The sequence below is a fragment of the Saccostrea cucullata genome, unplaced genomic scaffold (genome assembly GCF_032062105.1).
Source record: "Saccostrea cucullata isolate Sc308-1 unplaced genomic scaffold, CSIRO_AGI_Scuc_v1 ctg2271, whole genome shotgun sequence".
NCBI lineage: Eukaryota > Metazoa > Mollusca > Bivalvia > Ostreida > Ostreidae > Saccostrea > Saccostrea cuccullata.
In genome coordinates, this window is record NW_026936291.1 from 35,932 (window position 1) to 58,593 (window position 22,662).

The 22,662-nt window shown below is 33.3% G+C and overlaps 1 protein-coding gene and 1 pseudogene across 1 annotated transcript; both read left to right on the top strand.

Moving 5' to 3' along the window:
• Positions 1–321: 321 nt before the first annotated feature.
• LOC134245333 (uncharacterized) lies at positions 322–4,197 on the top strand. The gene is made up of 5 exons (XM_062727631.1): positions 322–417; positions 1,321–1,689; positions 2,340–2,442; positions 3,622–3,666; positions 4,069–4,197. The coding sequence occupies exons 2-5, from the start codon at positions 1,513–1,515 to the stop codon at positions 4,077–4,079; spliced, it is 336 nt and encodes a 111-aa protein (XP_062583615.1). The 5' UTR covers positions 322–417; positions 1,321–1,512; the 3' UTR covers positions 4,080–4,197.
• Positions 4,198–15,745: 11,548 nt separating this feature from the next.
• On the top strand, positions 15,746–20,349 carry LOC134245329 (uncharacterized; annotated as a pseudogene).
• Positions 20,350–22,662: the final 2,313 nt, after the last annotated feature.

Below are 22,662 nucleotides of genomic sequence, written 5' to 3' on the forward strand. Positions count from 1 at the left end.
TACATGTATCTTGTTGATAAATTTTGAATTTACTATGGGGAGGGGTGGGGGTTAATGCAAAAATAATAACATGAATAAACTTCTAGTAAATTCAAAATTTACAACATGATAATAACACGTTTTTGAAGCATTTTGCATAAAACACTGATCGATAAATGTCGTGAAATATTTCACAGTTTTTTTTAATTTGGAATGTATTATGATATATCATTGCAAATAAAAATGTGATTGAACTTTCGTCAATAATAAGAAAACACATCTAAAAAGACTTGCATTTTTTCCCTTTATCGATCAATTTAGGCGTGGTGGTTTTGTTGGTTTCGACTGCATTGTCACAGAAAAATGGCGCGGTTTCCATGACTGCATCAAGCTCCGGGGTGTCGTCTGCAGTGTCTGCATCCAAAGCCAATAGATCAGGTATATTTTTAAGCATTCCAAGACTTACAACTAAACCTAATTCTCTAACAAAATCTAATCAAGAGGAAGTCACAGATGTTCCCGAGGAGCGGGAAATTGGCGAGGATCCGACAACCTCGGCTGATGGTTTAACTCAAAGGACAGAATCCAACTATGGAAGTAAGACGGCGTGTGACTGTAGACATTCAGCGTGTGACTGTAAATAGACAGTTTAGCATGCCAGGATTATCCTCTCCAGTATTTAAAGGGGTGCATTACTACAGCCTATGGTATATCCCATATATATGGTTGTTATATCCGAATAAACCTTTATCTTGGTATATATATATATATATATATATATATATATATATATATATATATATATATATATATATATATATATATATATATAAATATATATATATATGATTCGCATTTACCTTAAGCGTGTTTAAAGAATTTCATATGTAGTTAAAGAAATGCATGGTTTTCATATTCCCTTAAACTTCAGTTATAATTAAATTGGTTTTCCTTAAGTTATAGAATTTGAAAAAAAAATACATTCATTTTATAAGTGTGTTTCCTATGTGATCTAAAGTGATTTTCGTGTTGGGAATGCATGTTGTATGTTCCATTGTTGTACATGGTTAACCCTAAAGAGTGTAAAAAGACATTTGAAAGGAATCATTGTTGTACCCGCCTTTTGCATGATATTGCCCTTCCTCACCCAAATGAAGTTTGGATTGAATTGAACGTATTTTAATGTAATATATGTATACAATGGGATTGGGCACAAGTTCTCAAAACTTATTTAGTTTGGATCAATCTGGATCCATCACGTTGTTTAAAATGCTTTTATTAATCAATATTACACAATTAAGTCGAAGGAATTTCATCTCCCCATTGTCTTTATTTCAAAAGCCGATCCTATAGAGCAACATGATGCCACCACGTCGATGCCGCAACAGTCATAAAAACAGTCAACAAAACAGATAAAAAGGAAAGCTGCAGCAATTGCCGCGGCGGCAGTTGCTGCAGCAGCAGCAGCAACTCCTCCAAAAGCAATCCGACGACCAGCGCCAAAACCTATAGTACCACGTGATCCTATTGTGCATGCACGACCTCCTGTCGTCAAACCAGCACCAAGACCAACTGTACCACGTGATCCAATTGTGCATGCGCGATCAACAACCCCGGAACCAAAAGAGGTTGATGTTGAAACAACTGGGTCCACATATTATAACAGCAATTACTATCCTGATTACTACAACTATAATAGTGGTTTTGACGGTAAGCTCCTCTGCTTGGGAATGCTAGCATTGTATAATCCAATCCACACTTTGCAAAAGTTGTGTCACTTTGCAGGGTCAACCAAAAGGTCGAAAGGGAAGGAATTGACATTTCTCCTCTTAATGCTACCAAACATTTGGGCGTGCTACAATAAATCCACTGTCTTTAATTTTTTTTTCTTTTGATATATGGGTACCCCAGCTTGGGGCAATCAATATACAAGATGCACAGAATTTTTCCAGCCAGATGACAAAGATATAATCCAGGAAACTATAAAGGCTACTGTGAGAATTCTATGGATTTTTCCCCAAAGATGGCGGCAAAGGGACATAACTTTTTAAAAGTGTGGATTTTTAAACTATTTTCTAACACATATACTTTATTAAATGAATGTGAAAACTTAAGATCATCACTGGATATTTCATAAAGATAACAACATTAATTGATTAACATTTTAATTTACTTCACACACTAAGTATCATTAACAAGAATGTAATTTGCACCAAGATTGCTAACATGCACTGTCTTCCATATGAAATAATAAATGTATTTGGTGCTTGCACATTAATGATATTACTGCTAACAGAATAATATCCAATGTGTAACAATTCTTATGACATGGGAGTTTGTCCATGTAAACTTTCTAACAGGAAATGATCGTAGTGGCAAAAACCAAGGGGACAACACGTGTCCAGTTTTCAAAGAAACAATCATGGAGCACCACATTATTTTACGGCATGATGGATGTGAAATGTAGGTTGCTGTATTTCTAAAACTTTCTTTGTATGCATTATTCAACTACATTTTTATGTAAAATCACACTAAACGGATGTAAATTATTATTTACCAAAGCTTAACCAAGTTATCTGTATATTATAGTTTTTTTTATTGAATATTTATTCTTATGCTAACTTGTAAGCAATATTAATATTCATTGTCAAATGTTATTAATCATAGTTTCAGTAATATTGAAAGTATTTCTACACATCCATCCCTTTAATGTAGCGGTATTAGTAATAGTTTATGAACCGTAATGGTGCGTTCAAATTTTTTACCATAATTGAAACAGGTAGACGTTACTCTTCATTATAGTAAATACTAGTGTTCATGTAGTAACGCATGTTGTATATATGTTTTTTGGGCAAGTGAGTTAGTCCTGTGCGTAACGGAACTGACATAATTTGCATCGGGATCGACGTCGGAATCTTGCCTTGTTTTAAAGAAACGCTCTTTACGAGGGTAATGCTCCGCTATAAATGCGGTTAGAAATTTCGCAATATTCATTGCCAACAGATGGTACCTCATTAATGCCGTAATGAAAAATTAAAGTAAATGTGTTTCTTTGATATATGAATTAAATGAACGAGATATGAAAATTTCTCTTTAGAAGTTACGTAGAAAAACAAATGTAAACTATGAATTAATATGGCATGTGGGCGTCAATGAGCAAGAGCATCCTTATTTACATTTTTATTTAATTTCACTGCAATATTTTTTTTCAAATTATTAATTCAGTAAAGAGCAAAATCCTGGAAATAGGAAACAACTTCATAAAATTTCATTCTGTCATTAGCCCACACAACTGTTAAGAATCATTATTTGTTTAAGTTGTTGATAGATTCCACAGGATGAAATACTGTGATCATAGTGGCATATATATAACACTACTGCATTGAACAATGAAAAAAAACTTTAATTAAATTTGTCTTATATGCGAAGTAAGCATTCATTAATTTATTTTAAAACATATTTGACCTCTTGATTATAATTTTATCAAATTATGATATGAACTTACAATGTTCCTGACCCTCGTATATTGTGGACTTTTGCTTTTATTCATACTTTAATTTATGCATTCTGCAATCAAATATCTAACAGTTGCCTAATAATTAAGCAATAGAAGGTAAACTTATTCTTTGTGTATCATTTCAGCATTCTATCACAGGATGATGCTATTCGATGGTTTGGCAGACCGACGTAAGTACATCTAAAAACACGATTAAGCTCCCATAACAAAGCAAAAAAGGTTTTATTTCATTCTTAGTTAAGTCTTAAGGATTCTCTCTACACTGCATTCAGGGTACATATATTTGCGTAGTTAAACTGATCCATCAAACGATATATAGAATAATTTAAAGATTTTCTAATCAGTCGGTAAACCAAAATAATTTTCCCAGGGTGCTGGGAACAGCTCAATGTGTTCTTTTGCCCGAGGCTAATGGCCAGGCCACGTTTCTATCCATAGGAAGTATTTATTAAAGTTAAGTTTTGTCAAAACCCCTGGGATCTGGCCACAATATACTCGATATGTAAATAAAACATATACATGTATGCGCATTGTTATTTTTTCTAATTAATTACCTGTTTTACCAATTGCAGAAGGCCGCTAGTGTACTCAAGGAAATACCTATAAGGAACTCGAATACATCATAATTGTTCACCCAGCAAAGCTATCATCATTCCTATGTACATCTGCTGTAACATGCTTTAATTACTAGCTATAATAAACAAGTTCATTAATGTGCATATGGTTTAATATTCATTGTTTTTATGACAAACATCAATCATGTGGGAGTATGGAAATACCGGGAGATCAAAATACAACAAGCTGTATGTCCATTGATTTTGTGTACATGTATATTGTTTATAAATATTTACATTTGCTGATGTCTGTCCTTATATAACAATGATAATGAAATTGAAAATCAATTTTTGATGACACGTAGTTGCGGTCACATGATCCGATTTTCTTGCATATGGAAAGCAATTTGAACGAGCCATCTGGAAGTTCAGATTGTGACCTCACATGACGTCGTAGATACGTTATGTTGCATTACCATAACAAAGTCTAAATAGTGCCTATTTTTCCTTGTCACAGGAAAAAAATTGAAAATATAAATATAAGAAACAAAATATAATTTTTTAGAGTTTCATTGGGAATGACATGAAGTCGGTACGTGATCAAATATACTACAACGCCCTTTGGGCGTAATAGAATTTGATAACGTGACTGACTTCACGTCATATCCCAATGAAACTCTAAAAATGATATCTTATTTCTTAAGTGAGAATGACAAAATCTCAAAGTATTTAAGACAGTCAAAAATGCTTAATATGAAATTAACATATAAATCAATGTTCTTGGTCACCTGTATCACTCGATCAAAATGCTATATAGACTTATTACTTCGTTTATTCCCATCATCCCATTCCTCTTGCTTTAATTTTGAAAACGACTTTGCATCTCTCAGTTTATTTCAGTTTCAGTTTCTTTATTTCTTTAAGCCAACTGGCTCATCAGAGAATACAAACATAATAATTATAAGAAAAAAACATACAGAGATAGTGAACGTGAAGAACACATACATGGAAATAATACTATACATCAATTTTAATTTTTCTTAACATTGTTGCAGCATTCAAAAAAATTGCCCAGATTTAAGGGATCTTTAATATTATTGGAACTTAATAGCTGAATTATTTTAAAGACACTTGGCTTAGTATAATAATACTGGAGTCGTGTTTTATTGAGTAAAATGAACAAGTTTCAATTTGAAGTATTGGTATATAGATCAATAAGGATGGTTGCAGAAAGGAAGAATTTTGAACATCATAGAAGGTTTACAATTTGTTAATAGTTTAACAATTTTATTGCTTGTATCATTTGCAATAAAAATCGGCTGAGTAATTTATACAGAAAACCAGGTATCAATTTTTTTTGGTATCATATGTCCTAAAAACTTTTTTAAACAGATAGACTTAAAAAATTATGAAGTAACTGAAATTACTAATTATGAACTTAAGTTTTAGATTATATGAAATATGATTTTTCTAGCACACCAAAATCTGACTGGTTTTGAAAGCATAGCTTTAAATAGATTTAAGCAAAAAAAAAAAAAAAAAAAAAAAAAAAAAAAAAAAAAAAAAAAAAAAAAGAAAAAAAACCCCACACAAAAAACGGATATAAAAGTACTGGGATTGTTTGGTCCGTAGTAACATCGTATATGATGTAAAATTATATATGTTAACTGGTTAGAAGTATTTTTATAGCGCCATTTTCAGAAAAATGAAACAGAAGCATATTTAGTAAATATTTTACGAGCTTGACTATGACTACGCTCGTTTATGTCCGATTTAAATTTAAAAAAAAAACAATAAACTGTCGTTTGTTTAACAGCTTGATACACATGTCCTTTTTTTTTCTTTTAAATATCCTTTTCGTATTTTATATCAAAAATATCTATAAATAAAACATTTATTTTTATCATTTTAGTCAAAGAATAATCACTTCAACTAATTAAAAAAAATTTAATGATAAGCAAAAAAAAAAGAGTTTGAATGATACCTGTATTTTGTTCCTCAACATCTCCGGTGTTTTCGTCACTTTTTGTCAACTCTGACTTCGAGATATCTAGAGTCCATATACCATGACTGGTAAATCATCTTAGTGATAATGAAACAAATCAAAGTTAAGTAGTGTATATTTAGCGTAAATGCAAGACTAACCTTTATTTTGATAATTCTATAATTTCCTGTGCACCTGTCACGTGTATTGGCGAGTGGCTTGTTCTCGGAAACTAACTTACCCTACTTTGTTTCGAATGTACGTACAATATAACACTGATTAAAATGACCTCTGACATCGGTCGTTTATATTGGTGTCACAGATTTCTATTTCCCTATCATATTTTTCATAAAATAGTAATTGATTTTTTTTTTTACATTTATAGCAATAATTATGTTCTTTGCCTTATTTCTCCGTGTTCTTAAACAGAAGCTGTCTGAAGCCACCATTGACAACGTATTAATTTCAACGACATCGTTGAATTTCAAGGCAAGTTTTAGTTTAGATGAAGACACAGGATGCCATTGTTGAAGTACTAGTACTGCTGGTTAAATCATTGTTATTATTAGAAAAATGTTTCTTTAGAAGTAAAAAAAAGCAAATAATAGACTAGAACAATAAAAAAAAAACCTTGAATGTTCCAAAGAACACAACAGTCTATATATCAACGTTTTGTAAATTAAAATGCATTGTAGCAACCGCTAATGATAGAACTTCACTTAATGATACAAATATCATAAAACGTTGCAATGCAACGCTTAGTGTCATAAATCATTGCATTAATAGTTGACATGCTCAACCGCTTAGTGATATAATTCTTTCATTAAGCGGCGATTTAGCATTAGCGGTTGAAAAGGTCAACCATTAATGCAATAATTTATTACATTCAGCGTTGCAACTCTAAAGGATATTTGTACCATTAAGCAACGTTATATCTTTAGCGGTTGCTACAAGGCATAGTAATGATTTGTTTATGAAGATATTATGAAATGGGATTTCTTAACTATTTTCTGTATCTCATCGATCTATGTAAGACCAACAATTGTTTCAGCGCGAATTTTATCGAAATCAATGAATACGTTATAGTATTAAATGTATGATGTTTTGAATTTTCTTTAAGAAATTTGTTTGCTTCGTAAATATGAAAAATTCATCATTTCATCGGTTTTATTCTTGTACAATAATTTTTATAAATGTTTATATCATACCGAGGGTACATTCTAATCTTTCCGAAAGGTATTTGATCTTTTGGGTTATTTTTGTAATGCATTTATTTATCTTCAAGTGATACAAGTTTGTTATACCATACAAAATTAATTGCAAATATTGCATGACTCAAATTAATTTCCAAAATTATTCTGTGCTATTATACATGCATGAAAAATGTGAAACAATAGAATATTTGTTGTGGGAATTTGAACATGTTAAGACTATTTTTGAGAATTTTGCAAACTACTATTTCGATAAAATCCACACCACTATCACTTTTTCAGAAAAAGAATTTTAATTGGGCTCTGTGAAGAAAACTGACAAGCTTAAAAATATTATTACTTTACAAATAAAACATTATTTATCTGTACAAATGTACAGAAACATCACCTAAGGTGGGTTGATATCCTCTATTAAGACAATGTACGAATTACAAAAAGAATATATCTTATAAGAATAATGAAAGAAAATATTTATATGAGAGCTGGAAACCTATGACAGATTCATTTTTATGACCCTTTCTCTCCCTCTTTCTCTTCCCCTCTCTCTATTACAATGTTTTATTCCTTTTGTAAATAAGTTTTTGAAAATGCAATAAAATTTGATATATGTTATGATTTATGTAATATCTTTTATTATTATCTTAATGGAATAGCTTATATCGTAATCGATGTAATATTAATATTATGTATTTAAACAGGTAAAAAGTATTACTACACATGTAGCTTCATTTTCAGGAAAATGAAAAAGAAGCATATTTAGTAAACATATCAGAAGCTGGACTACAGTCGTTAATGTAAGTGTTTTAAAAATGAAAAAATGAACTGCGGTTAATCTTCCAACTTGATATGTATGGCCAATGTTTTTTAAAATAAATATACTTCTCGTATTATATATCAAAATTATCTATAAATAAAACATTAATTTTTATTATTTTAGTTCAATAAATGAATAATCACTTCAACTCATTTTTGTTTTTGTTTTTTATTGATAAACAAAGGAACTTTGAATGATACCGGTATTTTGTTCATCAACACCCTTGTTTCCGTCACTTATTGTCAAGTCTGACTAATATGGGGTATCTGGAGTCCATATATCATGACTGGTAAATCATCAAAGTGATAATGAAACAAATCAAAGTTAAGTAGTATAAATATATAGTGTAAATGCAAGACTAACTTTTATTTTGATAATTCTATGATTAACTTCCTGTACACCTGTCATTTGTATTGGCGAGTGGCTTGTTCTCGGAACCTAACTTACCCTTCTTTGTGTTGAACGTAACAGTGATTAAAATGACCTTTTACATCGGTAGTTTATATTGGTGTCATAGATTTATACTTTCCTATCCTATGTTTAATATAAGAGTGCATTGATTTTATACATTTATAGCTATATGTTCTTTACCTTATTTCTCAATGTTCTTAAAAAGAAGCAGTCTGGAGCCAGCAGTGACAGCGTATTAGTTTCAACTATATTGTTGATTTTCGAGACAGGTGTAATCTCTATTTTGGTATTTTAAAAGCTTGCCAGACAGCATAGTAGTCACCCCAAATCCATTCTGTTGTTGAGATGAAGACACAGGATGTCATTGTTTAAGTACTTGCTGGTTAAAGGTCAAATATCAAGGAAATGGATATATTTGTATATAATATATGTTGTAAACAATGGTTAAAAAGAAGGAATTACAATATTCGTTTAATTTTAAACCTCGTTCTTTTCTTTATTTACCTGTTCAAATATCGCTAAAAATAACGTTCATCAATAGACTTACTTCCCCTTTTTGTGACGACATTAGAGACACTCGACAAAATCTAGTTATACATAAGTATAGTAAAAAGTGCTCTTGATTATCTAAAATTATGGCAAATTTTGGGGAACAGAAATGTTGATATATCAGAGTTATGCGTAGATCTGTCTGTTAAGAATAGGCTTTGTATATTTGAGTCAAGAAAGTACGCAAATTGATTATTCTTCTTCGACCGATTCTGTTTCGTCCGAAGCCGGTATGGGTGAAAGTGGAAATTAAATAACAGAACTGACAAGGGATCATCGCAGAAGATAAAAAATGTTCATACATGTAATTTGTATTTAATGCCTTTTATTGAGTGTGCTCAATATTTCCGCAAAAAATATTTAATTGCGGAAAATTGATTTTATGTGTTGTTTCTTATTCATCATATAGGACCAGGTCTTTTACATTGTGAAAAAGTATAGATTCATAGGAATTCTTTTTTTTTTTTTTACATTCCATAGTCGTTTGAACCAGGCACACAGGTCGATTTTTTTTATGTTAAGTATACTATAATGAGCAATGAACGGAACAACAGAAATTACGTCATCGTCGGATATATATCATCCGTGGGAATCCGAAGATGTAGATATCACAGGTGCTTGGACCCCCCCCCCCCCCCCCCCCCTTTCGGTTGTTCCGTACCCCAGTGGGTTTTTTTTACTTTAAAATAATATTTTTCTATGATATATTCATAAAGTATTACAACCGAAAAATCCAAAATTTAAGGGGAAAGAAGGCTAGTTTAAGCCTTTTATAAATTCATACCCTCTGATACTAAAACAGAACGTTCTGTTTTAGTATCAGAGGGTATGAATTTTCCACGTCCCTAAGCACCTGTTGTAACTAAACATTTATCTGGAACCTTTTTAATTTATGCGTAACAAGTAATTTTTATTTTCCCCCCCCCTCCCGAAGTAACATTTCTTTGTTGTCCCCCTCAGTGGATATTAATTGCTTCATACAGGCCTGAAAATCTTTATCACAGAGCGCTTTCATTTTAAAAATATTTTAATATGAATTATTTCACCCTAATTTAGTTTAGAAAAAAGAAAACAAAATTATTTTTTTAGTATACATTCTGATTTCATATGCTCTTGTGGTAACTATGTCAAGACGCCAGCACAAGAGAAAATAAGTGCTGGAGGAAAACAAAACTGCGGGCAGAAAATTGAGGAACAATCACTTGCGTGCATGAAGACTGAGGTTTTATTGTTTGAATAAATATGTAATGGAAACAATTTTAATATAAAAATTTTCTAGAAAAGGGACAACTGGAAGTAAATGAACGCATTCTTGAGTAAGTATTTTCTGAGACAGATATCATGCGCGGATTTAGAAGGGGGGGGGGGGGTTCCGGGATATACCCCATCCCAACTGAGATTTCTTTTTTTTAGACACGATAATTTGGCAGATAATCAATTCCTTGTCTATTATACTACACCTTACGTTTTTTGTCAGTCAAGTTTTAGAGATTGTTCCGTCACAGTACATGTTTATGAAAATTGCTAGTATTTTTTTTTACTCCAGCATGTTAGAGGTTTACGCCGAAATACATGTACTTTTGACTTGGCGCCGCGTAATGTTCAGTCATGTATATGTACCGAGTGCATGCTCTAATGTAAAGGGTCAATCTCAAAAACTTGACAAAACCGGAAAATATAAAATATCGAAGTATTGGTATGACGGACAAGGAATTCATGTATATTTTGCTTAGTTTTATTTTCAGTAGGGGTGAAGGGGCAAAGTACATGAACCAATCGTCATGTACTTGTGACCTTGTTGAATACTGTAACAAGAATAAAAAAAAAACTTTCCCTCAAAACAGTATTGCGGCTATAAATACCTAAACTGACAAATTGAAAAATGCAATTCAAATTTGAAATAAATTCTTGAGATAATTTTATAATTAATTAAAATGTAGCCTTGACTGGTCTATGTAAAATGTCGCTTATATTTATAGTGTTTCGTGTTTACTGGGCTCAGAACCATCTCTTTTTAAATTGAATGTCCATGTTTCCCTCAATTTCAGGTGCGTAAGAATTTGAATGTATACTTATGTCTTGTTCCGATTTATTGGTACAGTTAAAAGCCCACATGGCAACATCTCGCAAATAATAATATTCCAAACACGGCAATATAGCATGCACTTCCTATTTCAGGCTGTCTCTGATGACGTCACGCAACAAGGGAGATAAGCGATTTACAATAAATGATCCACTTGTCACACTGGTAAGTTTAAACGACTATTAGTGATGGAAATTGGTGACAAAAAAATAAATAGACCTCAGAATGTCATTGATATTGCTCTAGAGGCTGAAAATAATGAATAATTATGAATTTTCACAAAAATATTATACTTGACCTTTAAGGTGAAATATCCCTCTGATAAAAGAGATAACGTTTTGAAGGCACTTTCCCAAGTAATTCAATGAATTGCCATGTCTGATTTTACAGATTTCGTTAATAAGGACCATTTTATAGTCAACTCAATCAAATATATTCTGTCGTACAGATGCTGACTTATAGTTCCTATTGTCAATATTTTTTATAACAATTTACGTAACATGTTTAACTATATTTATTCACAGGAGTCGGCAGTTTTATCAATAAACTAAAAATAAAGTGAAAATCAGTAAAATCTTAGCCATGAGCTTCGCTCACGAAGTGAGCGAAGCGAACAGGAATGCAACGCGATTTTTTACAAATCAGCTGTCGCGACGAAATTGGATTTGACCTGGCAATAAAATCAATAACAATCGATATGATTTACCTCAAACAATTAAACCCTTACTAAAATTTCTGGGAATTCGACCTCTCGAGCTCTATATCGGTACTTTATTCTGATTTCTGTAAACATTCGTCTTACCGAGAAGCCATGACGTGACGTCACGATTTGCTCCGAGACTGCGAAGATTCTAAATATTAAAAGGAAAACCGGAAAAGATATATCCGTATATGAAGAAGTATAATGGACCCGAGGGACGAAGCCGTTGCAAAGGCTTTGGAGGGCCATAGTTTTGTTTTGACAGGACAATGTGGAACGGGAAAAACATATATTTTGAGGTAAACATGTTGATTTGAAAAATATAGAAGATATAATGGAAAAATACCTGGAATGATGGAACAATCACCCGACTATACATTTCCCGCGATTTTTTTTTTTTTGGTTAATGTTGATAGATCTATAGGCATCTTAATTGTAATATTTATAGTAAAAAATTGATATAATTAAATATGAATAACAACTTTTTTAATTGGAACCATGTGTCCATGCATCATATACTATAGGCACCCAGCTTTCTACCTAAATCATGAGACAAAGTTTTAATTTCACACTTTTCATTAAATCAGCACATTGAACGCCCTGCAGGCACGTAGCAACCGGGGGGGGGGGGGGGGGGGGGGCTGGCCCCCCACTTTTTTCGCCAAGATTACCTTTACTATAGAAAATGTCCCATTGAAAAGATGGTTGCCCCCCCCCTTTTTTCCATAATATATTCATAGCAAGGAGATATAGGTAAAAATTGGTAGTCAAAGGAAGTTGGCCTTGAAAAAAAGTAAGCCACTACCCCCCCCCCCCCCCCCCCCACCACCACGAAATAGGATTTGGGAGTTTGGGCAACTTTTAATTTTTCTTTTTTTTAAGGTAGTGATCTTTTATATATTGCTTATCTATCTTACCAAGTTTCATATGATCATACAACTCCATGGCCAAATATTATGGAAGGATTCATAAACGAATTCCTCTTCTCTTCGCTTTTAGAGACTTGTTTCTGGTGGTGTTAAGTGGGCATGGTGTTGTTGCAGAGAAGAAACTGGCTTTGTTGGAGGAGTTTGATTTGTTGGAAATGGTGCACTGTCCTAGTATAATTGCAGTATTTGCAGGACCATACTGAGCAAGAGTTGGATTAGTGTTCATTCCATTTCTTAAGCCCCTCTGTTGTCCAAAGAGATTCTCAATAATGTCTGAATTAAGAAATCCAGGATTAATGCAATTTTGTCCAGTCAAAAACAACTTACAGAGGGATACAAAACCCACAATGGAAGAGTTTATGTCAGTTCTTGTCTCTGCGGTCATAAGATTTTTTGATGTCACATGCATAATGGACTTGTCGACAGCAGATTCCCAAGATAAGAAGAACTTAGCAACATTGCCCAGTGTTTCAAACTTTTTGTCTTGAAGAGATGAAATGGGTTGGTTTATAGTGCAGAATATATCAACTAATTCTGAAGTATTTTCCAAAAGTTCAATGCTGGATGCCAAGTTTTCTGGATTTTGGAGGGTTGTTTGGTAGGCCTTCATCAGGTAGAGCATATTCTTATTCAGGACTTGAATGGCAAGCTCATTCCTCATTTTACTGGAGGGCGTTAAATTTATGTGCTCCTCAGTCAGTTTGTTGTGTACTGAAAATCCATTCTGGAAATTGAACTTGAAGCATTCTTCCCAGTGTTCCCAAACTATGCACCTCTCATTCAGAAGCAAGTATCTGCCAGGGCCTGTTCTGTTTTCTAGTTTGCTAGATTCAATATTGTTGCGAATCTTCTTAAAAACATGCATGATATCTTGAATGAAGCACATGCTGTGCTGTTGGAAGAAGATGTCCTGAAAAACCCAATTGCTGTTGATGGGATTCCCTGAAAACAACATGGTTGCAAAGGTACGGTTTGTTGAAGCACCATCTGTCATGACGTAATCTACAGTTACATCCAAATCATCCAACAGGTCAACACATTTCCAGAAAGTGTTGTATAATTGGTGGGCTGTTGCAGGATTGGATCCAAAATATACAACTGGCCACCTATAAGACATGGTGGAAAAAAATAATAGGTTTGTTGTCTAATACATTCAAGGTACATTTGATGTAAATTTTATACCTGGTCAATAACATTTAGCCAAAATTGATAATAATAATAATATAGATTATGAAATTTTGTGCTCTGCCCATTAATTTAGGTTATACAAGAATGTCATTTCATAGACAAATTTGAGGTAAGTAGGTTAAATTAAGATTAGTTATTGTATCAATATTTTTACCTGAATCCAGTTAACCCGTGGAAAACAAACTGAACAGCGTGGGTTGCTAGGTTGATTTTCTTCTTCCCCGAACAGATGACTTCTATGTCGTTGTTGGTCTTATCCATATCGATGAAACCGACCAAGTTCCAAGTATCACCAGATTTGGTGATGATCAAATCATCTTGGATGGTCATTTCATCAATGATGATGCCCCCGTGTCTGCCAAAGTCTGACACTTTCTGTCTGTCCATCTCCTTCTTCATCCAGATCAAATTGGATTCACTGAATCCTGGAATTTGCTTAACAGTGTTCTTGTAATACTGAAGGAGTCGTTTAGAGGGGAGCTGTACAAAATTAGATTTCTTCAGGTCATCATAAGCTTGAGGAGAGCGTATATACAGAGTCAAGCACAAGCTGATAATCTTTGGATCCCATCTCCTTTGATGAATGTCCAGATCTTTTTTGCAGTTTTCTAGTTGAGATTTTAATAGCAATACAAAGTTTTCTGGAATATCTGTTTTCATCACAAAATTCAATACTTCTTCCATGTCTTTTTGATCATTTGCGTTTAACACTACGCTCTCTGTCTCAGAAGTAGAAATCTTATCACTGTTTGGAGGTTTGGATTTGATTATCTCTGTTGTAGCCTTACAGACTTTTTTGTTTTCTTTATTTTCATCTTCTTCGTGTGAATCAGAATGCTTGTGTTTCTTCTCTCTCTTCTTCCTGGCATACAAAGAATCACTACATGTTTTACAAACATTCTTTTTTGCTAACCAGTCAAGAACTTGTTTGCAAGTTTCTGATCTCATGATGCAGACTTTGTCAGCACTAAAGGAATTTGATAGGGTTTCCTCCTTAAAGCTGGGTGTAAAATAACCTCCATCTTTAGGTACCCCTTTACACAATGAAACAGCGGCAATTAGATGCATGAGTCCATTTATGCTTTCCTGAGTAATTTGGATCGGAAATCCAGCAGACAGCTTCACATTAAAAAATTTCAACCAAGTATCTTGTGCTTCACAACCAACAGTACAATATTGCTGCACACCGTTGATTACAGCATCAATAGGACATTGGAAAGTAAATACTGGTGCTGTTTGCATCAGGACACACATGCTTGGCAACAGAAAATTGGTTTCACTCTTACTTGTTTGGAAACGAGGGCCAAGATTTGGGAAAATATGCTTTCTTTCTCCTTCTTGAAAGATCTGTTTGGTTTGTACTTCAAAAAGTCTCATTATCAATTTGCTTAGAACATCTGTGTTTGGTGCACTAATTGCTGTATTTTGTTTGAAGAAGTCCGCGCAGGCATGGTGAATATCATAAAGACTTGTACTCATCCCATCATTTTTTGTTTCAAAGTTTACCGCCAACCTGCAATATGCATAAAACATATTAGATTTATACATGCTTAATTGTGATGATCAGTGTACTTTTTGGGAGTGGGGGTTAAACTATTTCTAAACTTGTTTTTCAGCAATAAAAAGCATTCATGAATGTTGTACTGTATTGTATCGTGTAATTGTAAATAGCTGATTGGAACCAGATTACTAATAATTTGACTTTTTGCAGGAAAATTATAAAGGAGCTTAGTGTTCAAAAAGTGATTGGTATTACGGCAACCACAGGAATGGCCAGCCTGCAGCTTGGGCCCCAATCAACAACTCTCCACCACTGGGCCGGAATTATGGATGGCAGGTTTTCTCTAGACAAACTATCGGAACTTTTAAACAATGACGATAAATTTGCAGAGGCAAGGAGAAGAATATACCAAACACAGTGCCTAATAATTGATGAGATTAGCATGCTATCAGCCAAAGTTTTCAATATGGTGGAGTTTGTTTGTCGTCATGTCAAAATGACTGACAGAGTATTTGGAGGAATGCAAGTAAGTAAAAAAAAAAGCAAATTCAAAGAATTGTTGTTCCCTGCCCTCAGTGTTTTAGTGAATGGGATGCCATTATTTATGACTTATTGTGTCAATTATAAACACTCTATCATATGTTATTCTAAAGTAATCAGCAAAGTTAAAATTTTTGAAAATTAGGTCAGACATAAAATTCAAGGTCAAGGTGTCAAAAATCATAGCACGAATGGAAACACCTTGTCACAGGTATTAAAGCACTTGTCAAATATGAGTCTAGCCCTATCTCTTCTCAATCAAAATTTATGAGGAAAGGAGATAAAATTTTTGAAATGTAGGTCAAACCAAGTTCAAGGTAAAAATCATAGTATATTTAGAAAGGTGTTGCCAAAGGTAATATGCATGATTAATTTGAAATCCTATCTTTTCTCTTTCAAAAGTTGATACCAATTCAAATTAATGTTAATTTCTTTTAAAAGTAGGTCAAACTTCAAGGTCAAGGTTTATTATTAGGTTTCATGGTGTATTTAAATCAATGCAGATCATGGTCATGAAGTTTGTCACTTTTTTGTAACTTCAGGTCATAGGATGTGGAGACTTCAAACAACTTCCACCTGTTCCGAACATGAGATATGACGATGATGGCAGCTACTGCTTCCAAAGTGAAAGATTCTTTTTGTCATTTCCTCATCATATCAATATTACGGAGGTATAAATCTATACAAACTATATACAATTTAACAAACATGAGTCGATGTGTATTAATAGCATTTTGTAATTTCATTGATTGACCAGTCATGAATGCTTTAATATTTTAGGTTGTAAGACAGAGTGAGTTTCTTCTGATAAAAGCAGTGAATGAGCTTTGTGATGGAGCTCCATCAGAGGAGACCATGCAATTTTTACACAGCTTAGACAGGCCTCTCGATGTTCCAGATGAAGAAGTGACCAAACTATTTGGAACTAATTTTGACACATGTGTTGTTAACCAAGATATGTTGGAGGAGTTGCCGGGAGAAATGTTTTGCTTTAAAGCACAAGATGAAGGTACTGAAAGGAGTTTTCAAATGATGTACAGTGAAACTTGCATTTTTTGGCTGGTAGATAATTTGTAGTCTTAATATAAATTTTCTTTTAATACTTTTATGTAACCTAAATATGCAAAAAAAAAAAAAAGAAAAGAAAAGAAAAGAAAGAAGCACATGAATTTATGAACTAAAATAAATTTTTCCTAATGATTTACTTTGACTACTTGTATGCACTTATAATTTTTATGAAAGATATTTACATTCTACACACATACTATGCATGTAGATCATAAAACATTATAAACATATTATTGTTTTTTACATTTAATTTCAGGTGAAACTAAACTGCTTCGAAGTTGTGTAGCTCCAAAGAATCTTCTTCTTAAGGGGGGACCTATGTCCGAAAAGTCTTTGTGTGAAATTTTCAAAACTTTGACATTTCTTTCATGGCCACTTGCTCTTAATTTTTAGGTATTGAAAACAATACCTTTATTTGCTTATTTTTACACAGGAGCACGTGCAAAAACAGTGTGAACTGCTAAAAATAGATTATTTTCAGACATTCTTGTTTTACTCCAAATATGCGCTAAAAAGAACCAAAAATGTCAAATCACAATCGAAATCAACATGTATTTAATTTATATGACTTGTATCTTTAAAATGAAGGCAAATTCATTATAATTCATCTCGCATGAAAAATTATAAAGGAGCACAATGTAAGTATCACGTATTTTTTACAATTCCGACATGCATAACAGGTAATATCTTAAAAAGTCTTTGTGTGAAAATGTTGTAATAAATATTTTTTGAAAGAAGTACCCCTCTCTTTAATTTAACAAAGAAAAAAGTATACCTTTATTATATAATAAACGAGAAATACGTTCTCTTCTGTCATAAACATTGACCTTTCTGCACTAAAAAAGGTAAGTTAGCACTGACAAACATCTGAATATAAATCTATTTTGCAAAAAACGAGTATTTTGTTTTGATAAGAAATAATTTGAACAGATAAACTCTTTTCTTCTTCATTCTAATCAGTCAACAACCAACACCTAATAGAACCTAGGAATGACTTTTTACAATAAAATCTACATACACTATAAATCAATAAAATATAGGTACAAGTACATAACTTCTTTTTAGTTTTATCCAGAAAATACAATTAATGGTAATCATAAGATTAAACATATTTCCCTGATTAAAGCCGCTGTCTTTGCTGAATTTTATCTTATAAATTTTGCATTTTTATATCAGCATATCATGGAGGTATATCTTCACAACTGAAATTGCTATGAATTATCAACCAAAGGAAGAGAATTCTAATATTAACAAACTCCATAAATCAAATGAAACTGTTATAAATGATGAAAAAAAAATCCTTTTGTAAACTGTGTACGTTATTGATTAATAACAATGTTATGCCTATAGTCACAGTTGCAAAAGTCAGCGGGAAAAAACAAACGTCGCTATTGTGACGTCACATAACGCTGCTTTGACGTAGAACGAAAGGTCCCCCCTTAAGGAAGGAGCCAAAGTCATATTAATCAAGAACATTGGAAATGGGCTATGTAGTGGACTGTGTGGAATTGTCGAAAAAATTGAGAGGGGTAGTCCACCTATCATTAATTTTAACGGTAACCTTGTAAAGGTGGAAGAGACACGGTTTGAGATATTTGACACAAAGCTTCAGAAAACTTTAGCATCCCGGAAACAGATTCCATTGATTTTAGCATTCGCCCTCACAGTCCACAGAGCTCAAGGACAGACGCTAAATTTCGTTGAAATCGACTGTTACTCATTCTTTGCCCCTGGGCAGATGGGAGTGGCGGTCGGGAGGGCAACCAACACCAGCGGACTGCGTATTGTCAATTTGAACAGCAAGGCAGCCAACACGAAACATCCAGACGTTGTTTACCAATTTTACAACAGGCATTTCACTGACTTTTCTGAGGATATGTTTTGCTGCAGTAAACACAGTGCCCCTTTAACCACTGTTTCAGAAGAAGACACAGACCCAGGCCCTTCAACTGCTTCACTGAAGACAGAAATGAATGAGGAGCTGCCCTCAAGGACACAGGATCCTGGACCTTCGTCCCACAGTGTTGATGAGGATTTGCCACAGTTAGAGTCACCTTGGGATTTTGGTCATTTTATTACAGAGCATGAGAATTTACCATTTATGGCATATTTCAGTGAACCATTCTTCCATTCAGATTCATTTAGAAAACATGTTAACTTTCTTTACTTCAAAGTCCACGCACTAATAAATGAATCTCCAAAATCTTCACAGCAATGGATTCAGATGTACACCAAATTAAATTCATTCCTTACCAGTGTTCAACATATTTCCTCACTGAAAGCATTGTTTCACACAGATCTTGTCAACAAGCAGCAAAACAAACTTTCAACGAAAATCGTTTTTTGGTTGATGGACAAGGAAATCTCAAAAAGATCAGAGACAATCATCAAAAAACAGACAGAAGAAACTGAAAAAATGGAAACTTCTTCAGATAATATATCAGCTGTAGGGAAGGGTAAAATCCGATATATAGCAGGAGCTTGTATCCAGAGAATAGGAAAAAGAATCCGTGAGTCGGTACTCAGAAAAGTTGGAAAGACTTCGAAGAAAAGTAAAATTCTACGGAAACTAGAGTACAAGAAACAATCTTTGTTAAAGAACTTCCGAGTAAGTGAAAAAGATGTAGATGTTAATCAGGACAGCATGGCAGAGATTGAATTTAAGCAAGGTCCGTCAAGAGGGCTTACAATTGTCAGTGACCCTGTATATGATTTTTTTGTTCTGTTAAACTCTGTTGTACAAAAAAATCTGACCCCAGAACATTTTCATTTATATCATGAATGTCTCCATAAGACATGCAGAAATGCCATAGATGCAGATGATGCCCTGGCAGAGAAATGGATTTCTTTGTTTGAAAATGCTGATGATAATGAGATTGAAAATGAAATATTCATGACTCTCATTATGGAGCTTTTCCAAGATGTTACTGAGCATTTTGTTAGAATTTCTTTTGTTGATGCCCTACAAAATTTCAAAAGAACAGTTCCAAGGAAAAAAAACAGGCTCTGAGAACTAAAGTCCAAGCACTTGGTGAAAGAGACAGTTCGAAAGCGAAGAAATCTAAAGTCACTGTTGACACAGTAACAAGTGAGAGTGAAATCTACATATGTCATGTATGTAATCAGGAATGCAAATGGGAACCAGCATTGACTCAAGATGAAAGTGTGGCATGTGATAAGTGCAACTGCTGGTTTCACTACAAATGCGTTAATTTAAAGGGAACTGAGAGTTTTCTGACCAAGCAAAATTCCACCTGGTTTTGTACTGGCTGCTCAAAGAAAGGAAAGGGCCGTGGAAAGGGTAGAGGAAAACGTTCTTAGTTTGGTAAGGAATTCTCAGAATATTATTGCAAAGGAGCAACTTGTATTTGGTAAAATCAGATGTGTTATTGATTTGTGACAGTTTGTTTATGCCTGTGTGAGAAAGTTGCATATTGACATGTCTATTTATAGAGTGTACTAAGGATAGAAAACAAATATACTCTTGTTTCCTGTTACCCGACCTATCCTACATTTTACCCTCCGACCCTAAAAGTTTTTTTTTTATTATTTGGGATGGGGGGGATACTTTCCTGAAATACTAAAGTCGACCAACAATATTTACAGAACTAATTGATACATCAAAAGTGTACAGGATACCTTTACTTTATAAATCTTTATTAACAAACTTGCATTTTAAACTGTTAACATAACTGTTTTCTTGTTATTACATGCTATATGTTCTGCATTCATTGAGTTTTTAAAATGAAATTTTTTCTCAAAATAATTTTTATTCCTACCTACCTACCATATTGGTCAGGGGACAGGAAACAAGGGTATATTTTCTTTTTTTATCTAAAATTAATTTTATTTTGATATCTGTATTAATCTATCAATTACTTATGCTTTCAAAATCAAAGGCAGCAATTGAATGGTTGATTGATATGATGATTATGAAAAAAAACAAGATGTGTTTGTGAAAAGTTATGCACCCGGTGAGAACAAAGTTTGAAAAAGCATATAGGTCACAGTCAAGGTCTCAAGGTCATTAACCTTGGTGTCATTTGAAATAACTTGTTTCGTGGAGCAACAAATACCAAATGTTATGAAGTATCTATCAGAAGTTCAGAAGATATGGTGAAGGTTCATAAATGCTATTATTAGCATATATGTCACAGTCAAGATCACAAGGTCATTGGCCTATCACAAGGTCATTGACCTGTGTGTCATTTGTAATAGCTTAATTAGTGGAGTATGCATACCAAAAATAAAGTCTCTATCTTTCAAGGTTTAAAAGTTATGATAAAGGTTAAAGTTTGCAGACAAAGATGCTATTTTTAGCATAAAGCCACAGTCAAGGTCACATGGTCAATCACCTTGGTTTCAAGAGTTCAGTTATAGCACAGGGGCTTGTGTAGAGTCAATAAATCAGTAAAAAAAATTAGTATCTTGGATACTGTATAGGATACACTTGTCTTTTTTCTCCTAGATACAGTGTACTAATTTTTTTAACTGATTTATTGTCTCTACACAAGCCCCTCTGATTATAGTGGGGTATATGCATACCAAATATTAAGTCTCTGTTTTTTATGGTTCAGAAGTTATGAGGAAGGTTAAAGTTTGCAGACAAACAGATCAGACAAAAACAATATATGCCTCCGATATATTTGGGCGCATAAAAAACATTAATATCTGAAATATGAATATCTGCAATTTTCTATTGTTCATAATGATGTGAACATATATACATACCACTAAAATAAATCAATATTAATTAATCAAAATAATCTATTAAATATTTAGAATTGTAATATCATAAAATATTTACCATAAAGCAGCTGCGAAGTGGTTAGACATGACGATATCTCTTCTAGGAATAAATCTTCAAAAATATTTGAATTTTCCCGCACTCCAAATTACTTCCCTTTGTTTTCAAAACTCATAAATGATAAAATAAAAAACAAACCCAACATTGACCTAGATTTTATTATGATAAATTATCTTTTGATTTTTAATGACATTAAATATGCTTCAATATTTTTTTTTACTTGTAAAATATAACTTTTAATATTTAGAATCTTCGCAGTCTCGGAGCAAATCGTGACGTCACGTCATGGCTTCTCGGTAAGACGAATGTTTACAGAAATCAGAATAAAGTACCGATATAGAGCTCGAGAGGTCGAATTCCCAGAAATTTTAGTAAGGGTTTAATTGTTTGAGGTAAATCATATCGATTGTTATTGATTTTATTGCCAGGTCAAATCCAATTTCGTCGCGACAGCTGATTTGTAAAAAATCGCGTTGCATTCCTGTTCGCTTCGCTCACTTCGTGAGCGAAGCTCATGGCTAAGATTTTACTGATTTTCACTTTATTTTTAGTTTATTGATAAAACTGCCGACTCCTTCGATTTATTTTTAAATAAAAAATCTTTCTATGTTGTATTGATGACCAAGACGCAAAATTACGATATTTACGACATAGGCCTAAGAAAGTCGACAAGTGAAATCGACATGATCGAGAGGGGAAGAAGACGGGATCGCCCGTTTCAGAGCGACAGGAATGCCCAATGGCACTCCGTTAAAAGAGCCAACCGACAGAAATTTTAAAACATTTAAAAAATCGCCGATATCATAATCAGGCCATGTACATTCTCG